The 12,711-nt window shown below is 39.0% G+C and overlaps 1 protein-coding gene across 2 annotated transcripts in view; it reads right to left on the bottom strand.

Moving 5' to 3' along the window:
- Positions 1 to 3,747: 3,747 nt before the first annotated feature.
- Positions 3,748 to 12,711, bottom strand: part of USO1 (USO1 vesicle transport factor) — an 86,137-nt gene continuing 77,173 nt past the window's right edge. For both annotated transcript variants that reach the window (XM_024754116.1, XM_024754117.1), the window contains 6 exons: positions 12,115 to 12,278; positions 11,069 to 11,158; positions 8,540 to 8,638; positions 7,143 to 7,250; positions 5,341 to 5,556; positions 3,748 to 4,790 (listed from right to left, as the gene is read on the bottom strand). In XM_024754116.1, coding sequence (XP_024609884.1) covers positions 4,701 to 4,790; positions 5,341 to 5,556; positions 7,143 to 7,250; positions 8,540 to 8,638; positions 11,069 to 11,158; positions 12,115 to 12,278 — 767 coding nt within the window. In that variant the 3' untranslated portion in view covers positions 3,748 to 4,700. The remainder of the gene's footprint in view (positions 4,791 to 5,340; positions 5,557 to 7,142; positions 7,251 to 8,539; positions 8,639 to 11,068; positions 11,159 to 12,114; positions 12,279 to 12,711) is intronic.

Raw genomic sequence — 12,711 nt, 5'->3', positions numbered from 1 at the left:
AAACAGTTGCCTACAATTTTTGTTTTACAGGCTTTACTTATGCAACCTCATTTTGGGTCTAGAACACGAGAGTAAAAAAGAATCAGAAAGTTCCACTCCATATCCACCACAGCAACTAGTTTGCATCTCACCTTCTCCCTGATACTACGCAACATGTTATTTCACAGGGTACTGGCATGAAATGTCACAGAGAGGTGACAGAACTTGTTAAGGGTCACAAAATGGTTTTACCCTTTTAGATATCCTACTAGATTCAGAGAATACACTTATTTAAATAAATCTAGAATTAAAAGCCAGAGCTGAAAAAAGACTAGCAAAGTAGATACTGGGACTCACTTGTTTACGTTCTCCCGGTAGAAAAACATAATTACAAAGTGGTCTCACGTTTTTGTAAGGAGCAAAATCAAGAGTAACATATAACTGTAGCAAGGTCAATGTTTAAGCTTTTTCAAACTAAAACAACTAGTCACGGTTGCTTAGAATGAATATGGGAAAACCTATGTCTAGACAAAATGGGTCAATCCGCAGGAAGGGAAACCACATTTAAGATAGATATGTGTCATACCTTAATGTTTTTCTCTCTGGAAACTTTTTTTTTTTTTTTTTTTTTTCCTGTACGTGGGCCTCTCACTGTTGCGGCCTCTCCTGTTGCAGAGCACAGGCTCCGGACGCGCAGGCTCAGCGGCCATGCCTCACGGGCACAGCCACTCCGCGGCATGTGGGATCTTCCTGGACCAGGGCACGAACCCGTGTCCCCTGCATCGGCAGGTGGACTCTCAACCACTGCACCACCGGGGAAGCCCTCTCTGGAAACATTTTAATTTTCATTTTGAAAGGTTATAGAAAATCCTAAAGTTTCTCAGTTGTAGACATAGAAAAACTGCAAGAATAACTTTAGAGTTTCTGGAAGGGAAGCAAGTCACTAACCCACAAAAGGTACAATTTGATAAAATAACCTGCATTAAAATAAAACCTTTCAAAGGATATAATGTAATTGTAAACAGATATTTTCTTTAGATAAATATCTTCTATTTGGTTAGCAGGGCAGATTCCTCAAAACAAACAAACAAAAACAAAAACCAAACAAACAAAAAACCCCACAGTTTAATTAGGTTCACTAGTAAAGTACTAGTCTACGTTAATAGAATAATGTGTTTCATTAAAGCTGTTTGAAAAGAATTAAGTTTTTATTTTCCAAAATTGCAGTAGGAAATCAGTTTAAAGGTCAGAGCTTGCTCAGTTTTCCCCTTAATTCCAAGGCTCAAATTTGCTCTGGAGTAAGATTATTTCGTTACTCATTTAATATTTCTTAAGATCCATCCCCACCACTGAAGGCTGAATTGCCCAAAGGCTCAGTTCTTGGCTGCCTTCTCTACACTCACTCCCCATAAGAACTTACCCTACTGGGCAGACTTAAATTCCATCTCTATACTATTTTTTCCAACACAAATGAGCTCCAAACTGCCTACTGAACATCTATCTATTAGTATAAATCTATCGACTTGGGTCTCAGATTTAGCAAGCCTAACACACAACTCTAGATCTCACCCCAAACCTGTTCCGCCCGCTGTCCCCCAGGAGTTAATTCTTGTCTTGCTCCTCTACTCCCCAGACACATGCAATTCATCAACGAACCCTCTCAGCTCTACCTGTAAAATGTATCCCAAATCCTACACTTTAGACACCTCCACCCCCACAGTGTAGTCTGAACTACACCTGCTTTTGCTTAGATGGGGCCAATAGCTTCCTACCTAGTCCCCTGGCTTTCTTTCTTGGCCTCCTCCCCATAGACAATTCTCGACCTAGCGGAGAAAGTAATCTATGAATACAAATCAGATCTAATCGCCCTTCTGGTTAATGCAAGCTCCCTTCCAGAAGCTACAAAGCATTTGACATTGTCTTATGTACTTGTTTACTGTTTTCTCCTCCAGAACGTACGTTATATGAGGAAGGGACTTTGTCTCATTCATATCCCCAGTGCCTACAAGCAGTACTCAGCACATTTATACACTCAGTAAATATTCATTGAATGTATTAATACATTTTGCTGTAACAGTAAAGATTTTGGTTCTGATGAATGTTATGAGGCCCTTACCTGGCCGCAAAAAAACCCCAAAACTTTCAGACAAGGGTTTGATCTGCTCTCAGCATAATTTCAAAGTAGTAACTTAAGACTCTAAAATGTGAGCTGTTACTTTTACCTTTTGTAGTAACCTTGGATGATTATTCTTTCCTTTCCAATGTGCTAGAAGTGTAAACTACACTTGAATAAAACTTCAAATAAGGACAAATATGTTTTGTGCTTCATGACTGCTCCACTGTTAGAGCTCTCAATACATGGAGATAGCCTTTAATGTGAGGGCTGACAAATGGGCAGAGGAAAGAACACGTGCAAAAGCAAAGTGAGAAATGAAAAAGCAGGATATGTGCCATGATGGCAAATATCTTGGTATGGTTCTAAAGTATACTTGAAGGGAGCTAAACTAGATAGTGGTAGAGCACAAAGAGTCTTATCCACATGGCTAAGGGCTCCAAACAGTAGGCAACTGCAATCTCTTTGGCTCCTATCTGCATTTCAGAAAGCTTATTGTAGTGAATATGGAGGATGGCCTGCAGAGGCAGCATCCAACTGGAGGTGCAGAGACCAGTTTAGGAGGCTCCAGAAGCAATCCAGGCAAAGACAGACAGACAAACAAACAAAACCCAAAAAAACGATAGCTATGTTAGGAAGGTGTCCGTCTGGGCTCCAGGCTGGACTGTGCAGCTTTGAGGCCTTCTTGTGTCTTCTCTGCTCCAAGCCAGCCTGAGTGACTGAACTTTGGCAAACTATCACTGATTTTGCAGAGATTTCTTTCCGAAGATCTTTGGTATTCCATGATTTCTGGAAGTATGATTCTTACTCCTGACACATTTTTCCTTATCCTTGTAACATTAGCCTGAAGTGTTTACTACGTGGGGTCAAGTTTAGGAAAACTCCACACGGTCTGAGCTGGTCCAGGAATAATCACGTGGTTCTCTGACGGCAGACGCCATCTCAGGATGGCGTGGCAGCGGTGGGATTAGGCAGGGGCGTGGTGCAGTATTCACGGGTGCTCTGCAACACACAGCCATCTCCCCTTTCAAGACATGTGAAGATACTTCTTTCAAAAGTCTGTGCCCCTTAGTGGACTGCTCAAATTATTCCTGAAGCCAGGAGGCAGATGATATACATAATGCCCCAACTCTTGCTGTCTTGCCTTTTTTTTTTTTTTTTTTTTTTGAGGTATGCGGGCCTCTCACTGTTGTGGCCTCTCCCATTGCGGAGCACAGGCTCTGGACGCACAGGCCCAGCGGCCATGGCCCACGGGCCCAGCCGCTCCACGGCATGTGGGATCCTCCCGGACTGGGGCACGAACCCGCGTCCCCTGCATCGGCAGGCGGACTCTCAACCACTGCGCCACCAGGGAAGCCCTGTCTTGCCTTTAAGAAAGCCTACTTCTTTAAATAGAAATCATTGTGAAGAAAGAACTTCAATGCTCAATTTAGAAACATCCAAACCCTTCTCCAACTTCTGCTTTTTCTCCAATTAGCCCCCTCCGCTCTTACAGAATCCGAATTATTGGCTTTAAATGATAAGATTGCTGTTATCATGCAGTTATAGCAAAGCCCTTTTAGTAAGAGAAGGACTCCTTTCACCACTTCCTTCTGCCTCATCTTGTACAAAGACTACTACTCTCAAAATCTAAAAAAGGGAACCATGACGAGGGATTAGGTGAACATAATATCTATTTTTATTACGAAAACATTAAATTTTGACACATTGCTTCATTGCTTTTTAAAAATCTATTATCTGACTTAAACCTATTCAGCAAAAATGCCAATAAGTTATATAAACCATAGTTTGGATCTTTTTAAAACTAGGAACATAATATGTTTTATAATAATCAAACAATAATACTAATTCTGAGCTGTATGAGCTGTTAACTTGTAATCTGTTTTAATGTTTAGCTTAAAAATAAAACCAAAATCAAACACATGCTGATACACTGTTGCAGAAGTTTCTCAGAAACACCCTCCTCTTCACTGTGTGCTAATATCCTTCTTCTTCACTGAGGTACAGAATGCAGCCATATCAAGTGTCAAGGCACTCATTCTCCACTGCCCTATCCCACTCACCTTAGGAGTCACACTGGATGGAGGGCTGATGATATATTATCCCCCAGAATAATGCTATCTTGCCTTTAAGTAAATCCATTCCTTTAAAAGGAAATCATTAGCTAAGAACTCCAATACTGAATTTAGAAACAGTGATTCCAACACACATTAAATCAACCGTGTTAGTATTTAAAGTCACAAATTCTGAAAAGTAAAAATAGCAAATACAGAACTTAGATAAACAACCAACCAGTGAACTAAAGGCAAAGAGCATTGCCACCACATGCCTGAAAATATTATATTTTTGGTGTCTGAAGCTCTTTGCAAATTATATTTTGGGATAGTCCAGTTCAATAAAAGATGTGTGTTCTACATGAAGTCAGAATAACAGGATTATCAACATGGGTGGTGGCTTCATTTTAAAAATACATCAATAGTTGTATTAGTGAATGTCTGCCACTTGGTTTCTAAATCTTTACTTCCTGTGGAGGCAAACCAAAGCACTGTCTTAAGACTCCGTCTTCAAAGTTACAATGTAACCCCTATCATTCCTAGAGATTGTAAAGCTAGATATGACCCTGTCCCTTGCTGTCATCTTCATCTTCATCATCCTCATCATCTTGGTCTCCGGATTCAAGTTCATCCTCTTCTTCAACCTAAAGGGAAAATATATACATTTAACATTGAGCATTTGCTCACTTTACATTCAACACATAATGATATCTACTCTGTTGATACATTCTTTATTCCAGAAATTAAAGTAGATTACAGGCCATCTGATTTCCTTGATTTAATGTTCAAGGATCCCTGTCATTTTTAACATGACACGAGATACATAGGTTAACTTGCTGCCAGATGGCTACACCTCTCTACACACAAACCTGAATCAACACGGCAAAAGAGGACGACACATTTGGATAGTGAGAGTCTTGTTACCACAGGAGCAATCAAATCAATTCACTTTCTAGGCTCAGAGCCCCAAAGAGAACAGTTAACAAACGCTGGAAATTGCATCTAATCTGTGTCTTAAGTCAATTCACTGAATACCATAAGAGTGGTGCAGATGATACCACGTTCACGTACCTACAGATCTCTGCCTGTAGTATCGATATATAGGCACAACATTCCCATGTCACAGTACAATATTTAAAAATACATCATAAAGAAACACAATATAAATCATTTTTGGAAACACTGCAATCTTACTGGATGACCAAGTTCCTTGAGTTTATTCTTCAATGAAAATATTTTCTGATCCTGATCAGCCAACAGCACCAAGAGATCATCTTGTTCTTTTTTAGAATCTGTAATGTCCACCTCAAGCTTGTTTTTCTCATTTTGTAAAATGGCAATGGTACTGTTAGATGAATCCAGCTGCTCTTTAATAGCAGTTCTTTCCTCAGACAGAGCTTTAATTTCATTCTAGGAAAAGAAAGGTGAAAATCACTAATCTAAAATTAGTATTCACTCTCCTAGGGTTTTAACAAATATGTTCTTTCTTTGATAAATTGCTGCAATTGTCTAGTCTGAAGAATTTGGGGTTAGGGGTTGGGGGAACAGGAGGTTTAAAACACACACACACACACACACACACACACACACTCACTCATCTAGTAACATGAGAATTTATGTTAGGCTATACATCAAAGATGGTTACTGTAAAAAATAGAGCTTAACAACCAAAAATGGTTTTAATTACCTATTCCTCAAAAAATCCTACCATTTCAGATATCAGAGGGATAAATAAAGACATAAAACATTTTATAACAGAAGCCTAGTTAGCATCAGAATTAGAATTGAAGTTTAAAAATAAAATTCTATCCAACTTCACACATACAATTAAATGGAAAAGAAAAATAGCTTCAAGTAAAATCAATGGTTTAAAAATAAAATAATTTGGGCTTCCCTGGTGGTGCAGTGGTTGAGAGTCCGCCTGCCGATGCAGGGGACACGGGTTCGTGCCCCGGTCCAGGAAGATCCCACAAGCCGCGGAGCGGCTGGGCCCGTGAGCCATGGCCGCTGAGCCTGTGCGTCTGGAGCCTGTGCTCCGCACGGGAGGGGCCACAATAGTGAGAGGCCCGCGTACCGCAAAAAAAAAAAAAGAATTTGACCACAATCCAAAAGGCAAAATCACACATTATCTTCCTTTTTCCATGTTTTAATTCCTACCTTTTTTTTTTTTATTACTGTTACCTCATTCCTTTCTTCATGTTATCTATTTTGATTTCTCTGTCACACAAAAGGCTGGCAGGATTTAATATGCCTGTGTTCCTCAGCCTATGGAAAACCTACAGGTGGCTTGTGTATTAGCCAAATCTATACTCCTCGTTTCTTACTCTGATTAAAGATTGATAAGCAAACTTAACTATTTTTTTACTCTTACTAAAATCTATGTTTTTACTTGCAAAGTACATTCATATACATTCTTATTTTATATATTTAATACCACTGTTTGAAATGGCATTTAAAAATCTTCATTTGTGGGACTTCCCTGGTGGCACAGTGGTTAAGACTCTGCCTGCCAATGCAGGGGACACGGGTTTGATTCCTGGTCTGGGAAGATCCCACATGCTGTGGAGCACCTAAGCCAGTGTGCCACAACTACTGAGCCTGAGCTCTATAGCCTGTGAGCCACAACTACTGAGCCTATGTGCTGCAACTACTGAAGCCCACGTCCCTAGAGCCCATGCTCTGCAACAAGAGAAGCCACTGCAATGAGAAGCCTGTGCACCGCAACGAAGAGTAGCCCCCGCTCGCTGCAACTAGAGAAAGCCCGCGCACAGCAATGAAGACCCAACACAGCCCAAACAAACAAAACAAAAAAAACCCCCTTCACTTGTGCCACCTTTAGTCATCCAAATAGGAATGGACGTATTGTGAGATAAAATTACACTCCATTAACTTTCTGCATAAATCTAAGGATTTGAGAAATTAAGTGAAATAAAATCAAATTTCCTGGAGTTCATTTCATATAATATGCAATGAGTAAAAGTTTCACCAAAACCAACCTTTAATTCTTTAGTTTCTTGTAATAATGCTGACAGTCTTCCTTCTACATCAGTAGTTTTTGTAGCTATTACAGTTTCACTCTCTCCTGGTATAGGAACTGATTTTGCCTGAAAGTAGAAATTGGAAAAACAAATGTTTCTTTACAGTTACAATCTAAACGAAATTCCAAAGATGATTTAATTTTCTAGCTATTTTGAAATTTTCTCTCCAATAACAGAAAGTTTAATTCTTTATGTATTTACCCACAATAAAGTGCTTTCCCTACATAGATAAGTTGCCCCTTCAGTGGAGCGGGAGGCTGAGTCAGGAGTGGCATGGCATCAGCTCTCATCAGAGTATGAGGAAGGCTGGGTTAAGCAAATACCTTAAACTGTGGAAGGGGCTTTGGAACTGGTAGAGGCTAAAAGAATTTTGAGGTTCATGTTAGACAAAGTCTAAATTGGCTTGAAGAGACTGTTGATGGAGATATGGACATTCAAGGTAATTCCAGTAAGGGCTCATAAAGCTTTCTATAGAGAAAGCTTCTATGGTTTTAGTGAAAACATGTATCATCATGAACAGAATGTTGGTAGAAGTATGGATGTTAAAGGTTTTGGTGAGCTCTCAGAGATGAGGAACATGTTATTGGAAAGTGGAGGAAAGGTGATCCTTGTTATATATAATGTGGCAAAGAACTTAGCTGAATTGAGTTCTAGTGTTGTGAAAAGCAGAACTTGTGAGTGACGAACTATTTAGCTGAGGAAACCTCTAACCAAAGCATTAAAGGTGTGGCCTGGTTTCTCCTTGCTGCTTATAGTAAAATGTGAGAGGACAGAGATAAACTGAAGGAGGAACTGTTAAGAAAAGGGAATCAGAACTTGAAGATTCAGAAGATTCTCAACCTATCCCTATTGCAATAAATGACAAAGCATGTTCTACTGAAACATCAGGGGTGTGGCTGGACAACCAATTGTGAAGCAGTTACTCGTGTAACACATGGACACAATCAACCATCTCTGTAGAAGCTGGAATAGAAATGTAGTTCCCCAGGAGGCATCCAGGAGGACTTTGCTTGATGGCTTGGAACCCTGTGAATTGCATGGGTCACCAACAAGGTTTTTGACAATTTTATACCAGCAGAAAACCTGCCAGGTTAGAATGAAGGAGACAAAGATGGGGTGAAATATAAAACACCAACAAAATGAACCATGAATAACTGATTAAACTGACCTGGTGAGTCTGACTATAATATGGCTGTCCTCATGGCCAAGAAGCCTGCGTGACTGGAACTCTGGCTAACGGATAACCTGAACGGAAGGTGCTATCTGACAAATTTGCTTCTTTTCCACAGTGGCTGATAAATAACCTTCCAACCTTGTGTTTACTACCTTTGAGAACAAAAAAATAATTAACTTACAAATGCTTCTGTTTTCTCTAACAGCTCCTGCTTTTCTGTCTGTAGTTTGGTGATCTCAGAAGACTGTGAGTTTAACTGAGACTTTAATGTTGCCAGTTCCTAAGAGACAAAAATAGTTAAGCTGTAACATTAAACAGCATTAATTTCATCAAGGAAATGTCTATTTACAGGAAGAAATAAAAAATTATTTCCTTTCTTGGCCCTTCTCTCTCAAATCACAACTTCCAAGTTTTAAAATTTAAGTGGAAGGACTATTCTTGAACTTGGTGGGTTCAAGATGGAGAATTAAACGTGTAGATTAAACATGTTCACCTCTGCTTCCTTGTGAGATCCAATGTAAAAAATTATAAAGGGAGGGAGGAAGGGAACGAGAAAGGAAGGTGGGAAGGAGGTAGGGAGAGAGGGACGGTGGAAGGGTGGGCAGGAGGGAGAAACCCACAAGGACAGAGAGTAAAAGAAAAGAGCAATAAATTGGGGAATTTCAGAAAGCAAACGACTGACTTTCTGACTCGGCACACATGAGACAGCTGAAACGTAGGCTGACCTTTTAGAAAGCCATGCTGCTACCTGACGTACAATGCGTAACTACCAAAGGGCCTGGGATGTTTTGGAAAGTGTGAGTAAAAATGGAGTCAAAAACAGCAGGGTTGGTTGTAAGCCGGCTTAGGAATAGACCACCAAATCCCTGTCCTACTCTCATGCATCAGGTAACTTTTCCTTTTCTCCTGGTGGAAGACTAAAGGTATATTATTTGAAAAGGGCAAAATAGGATGGTTTTAGACTTGGGGGCCACCAAACATAGATGAAAGCATTAGACTTCCCTAGCGGTCCAGTGGTTAAGACTCCATGCTCCCAATACAGGGGGCACAGGTTCGAGCCCTGGTTGGGGAACTAAGATCCTGCATGCTACACAGTGCGGCCAAAAAAATAAAAAAGTACTCTAGTGAAAGTGGCAGAATTAATTGAAAGTTTATATATTACAGATGTTGAAATTTCCAAACTTCTTGCTCTCTCCCCCACCCCCAGAAAAAGTACAGGAAAATAAAACAATTGTAACAGTGGTTCTCCACTAGGGGCTATCTTCCCCCATGATATCTGGCAGTGTCTGGAGATATTGTGGTAAGTAGTGGGGTGCTGTCATGTAGAAAGCATTTTTATTCTCTTAAAACTTTCTATCATGTACATACACGCCTTTTCTTGGATTGCTTTTTTTCAGTTATCAAAATGAGTCATGTAAACATGGAATTTATGAACCTTTTTGGTTTTCTTTTTATACCATATTTTACTACATATTATAAAAAACAAAACTATCATTTAAAATATATCTTTGGGGCACTTCCCTGCTGGTGCAGTGGGTAAGACTCTGCGATCCCAATACAGGGGGCCCGGGTTTGATCCCTGGTCAGGGAACTAGATCCCACATGCATGCCGCAACTAAGGAGCCCACGTGCCACAACTAAGGAGCCTGAATGCCACAACTAAGACCTGGCACAACCAAATAAATAAATAATATTTAAAATATATCTTTGGGAAACACAAAAAGTAAAAATTTTTACTTGGGATTTACAAACTAAGGGTATATATTAATAACTTAATTCCCATTAATTTTAATATAGTTCTAGAATTAATAAAATCAAAATAGATATTGCTCTTCCTCACAAGAACAAAACATTATGGACACGTATTAGAGAGTTGTAAATCGTTAATGACAAATTATTATTTTTTTTTTAAAAAACAATTTAAGTAGATTGTAGAATCTACTCTGGGGTACAAAGACACCATCAAAATAAGACATTTTGTTTCTCTCTTTCCGATCATTCCCATCATATCAGACATGTCAGTGGGTAAGAACCAGCTGGCTACTGGAGGGAGAAGGAAGTTAGTCCTAGCTTGGCCAGGCTGTTCACTTCTTTCTTTAGTAACACTTTTTTTTTCTTTTAAAGAAACATATATTCCTTCTTCAAGAAAGGAAGGAAGGAAGGGAGGATGGAAGGAGGAAAAGGCTTATTTGCTTTTCTAAACAATATAAATTACTACAGCAGAAAAAGTATATATTTTGCTTTTTAGCTGGAGTCATCTAATTGAGATATATACAAGTTTACTTCCTGTTTTTCCCTTTTCCAATTTTAAAAACCAACATTTTTCTGGATAGAATGACTTAAATGCCCAATACATTTAACCAACCAGTTACCATGAAAATTAGGCATAAGACTTTATATCTTCATATTTGTGGCTTATAAATATATTTAAGGTTTCCTTAACTGTTAGTTTACTGATAATCTATAAATAATCTGGGTAAGATGCAGAGATCTGTTAAAAAGAACATCACTGAAAAATAAAAACACAATATAAAGCAAAATACCATTACTGTATAATTAAAACAGCTTCTGGATTTTCAAATGGCTGTCTTCACTATCAAATTTTGCTTACACCTGACAAAGCAGTTCTAGATTAATGGAACTGCAGTGCTGTTATGCTATTATAATTAAAACAAGGCAAAACAGAGCTTGGATCAAGCTGAAAAATGACCTGTTTTAATTCTTCAATTTGTTCAGAATCTCTTGCTGAAGCTGTCGCTGAAGACTGTTCATTTGTGCCAGGTGATGGTTGGGACGATTTCTACAAAGAGCATAGAAATAAACTATGAAATAAATTCAGTTTAAAGAGACAGAAAAAAAACCCAAAACTGTACATATATAAGCTATGTCTGGTATACGTTTACCAAAAAATTTCACATTGACATGTAAAATTTTATACTCAAAATAACATTTCAACATAGCACCTACTGTCTACAAATTTTCCATAGCTAATAAATTTATACTCATGCCAAGTAATTTATTAAATCTAGGCACTTAACTGAGGTCATATGAAGAAAGAGCATAAAAGCAGGTATTTATTGAGTGATTTCCATGTATTAAAAGAACCTTATACAGGGCTTCTCTGGCGGCACAATGGTTAAGAATCTGCCTGCCAACGCAGGGGACATGGGTTCGAGCCCTGGTCCGGGAAGATCCCACATGCCGCGGAGCACATCAGACTGTGCGCCACAGCTACTGATCCTGCATTCTAAAGTCCACAAACCACAACTACTGAGCCCGTGCGCCTAGAGCCCGTGCTCCGTGACAAGAGAAGCCACCGCAATGAGAAGCCCGTGAAATGCAACGAAGACTAGCCCCTGCTCACTGCAACCAGAGAAAGCCCGCACACAGCAACCAAGACCCAATGCAGCCGAAAGTAAAAAAAATAAAAAATTTTAAAGAAATGAATAAAATCTATCTTGAAAAAAAAAATCACTAAAAGAGCTTTTAACAGTGTATCTCATTTAATTCTCACAGCAATGAGACAGATATCACCACCACCATTTTATAGCTCAGGAAACAAGTTTAAAGAGGTTAACTAAGTTGCTTAAATTCAGTTAGCTAGGAAGCACTGAAGCTTTAGACAGTCTGACACCAGAGCTCATATTCTAAAACCTTAATATGATACTGTAGCTTAAGGGATCGAGCAAAATAAACAAGCTGGATAATGAGAATTATTCTTGACTTCTCGTTTAAAAAATGTCAACATTCACTTACCAAATTTTCAATGAAAGCGTCCTTTTCAGCCAGTTGGCTTTTTAAAAGTTCCTGATTACTTTTTAATTCTTCTACCTCTTCTCGCAACCTACCAATTTCTTCTGGCTGAATACCATTCATCTGAGCCCCATCACTGTAAGAACCTTGATGCTGATTGTCTTTTCCTATTAGACAGGCATAAAATTTGAAAAGCCAGCACGAAACTTTTCATTTTTTGAATTGATGATTCAAGTATAAAATAAATACATACTTTCCTTAATAATTACTTTGGCAGGATTTTTGCAAGCACATTTCATCTTTGCAAAATAGTGTTTTTTTGTTTTGTTTTTTTCCAGCCACGCCGTAGGTACGGCATGTAGGATTTTAGTCCCCTGACCAGGGATCCCAATGCCCCCTACATTGGGAGCATGGAGTCTTAACCACTGGACTGCCAGGGAAGTTCTGAAAAACAGTGTATTGATAAAAATTGATAAAAATAATGATATTTTCTGGGAAGAAAAAGAGCATAGTCTTAAGACTAAACTGCATGGTTTAGTGATCTAAGATTAAGAATTACAGTAGTTTACTAGGCAGAAACTAACACACCATTGTAAAGCA

Source organism: Neophocaena asiaeorientalis, unplaced genomic scaffold, assembly GCF_003031525.2.
Source record: "Neophocaena asiaeorientalis asiaeorientalis breed wild unplaced genomic scaffold, Neophocaena_asiaeorientalis_V1.1 scaffold148, whole genome shotgun sequence".
In the NCBI taxonomy this organism is placed as follows: Eukaryota; Metazoa; Chordata; class Mammalia; order Artiodactyla; family Phocoenidae; genus Neophocaena; species Neophocaena asiaeorientalis.
This window is presented reverse-complemented; position numbering and strand designations above follow the sequence as displayed.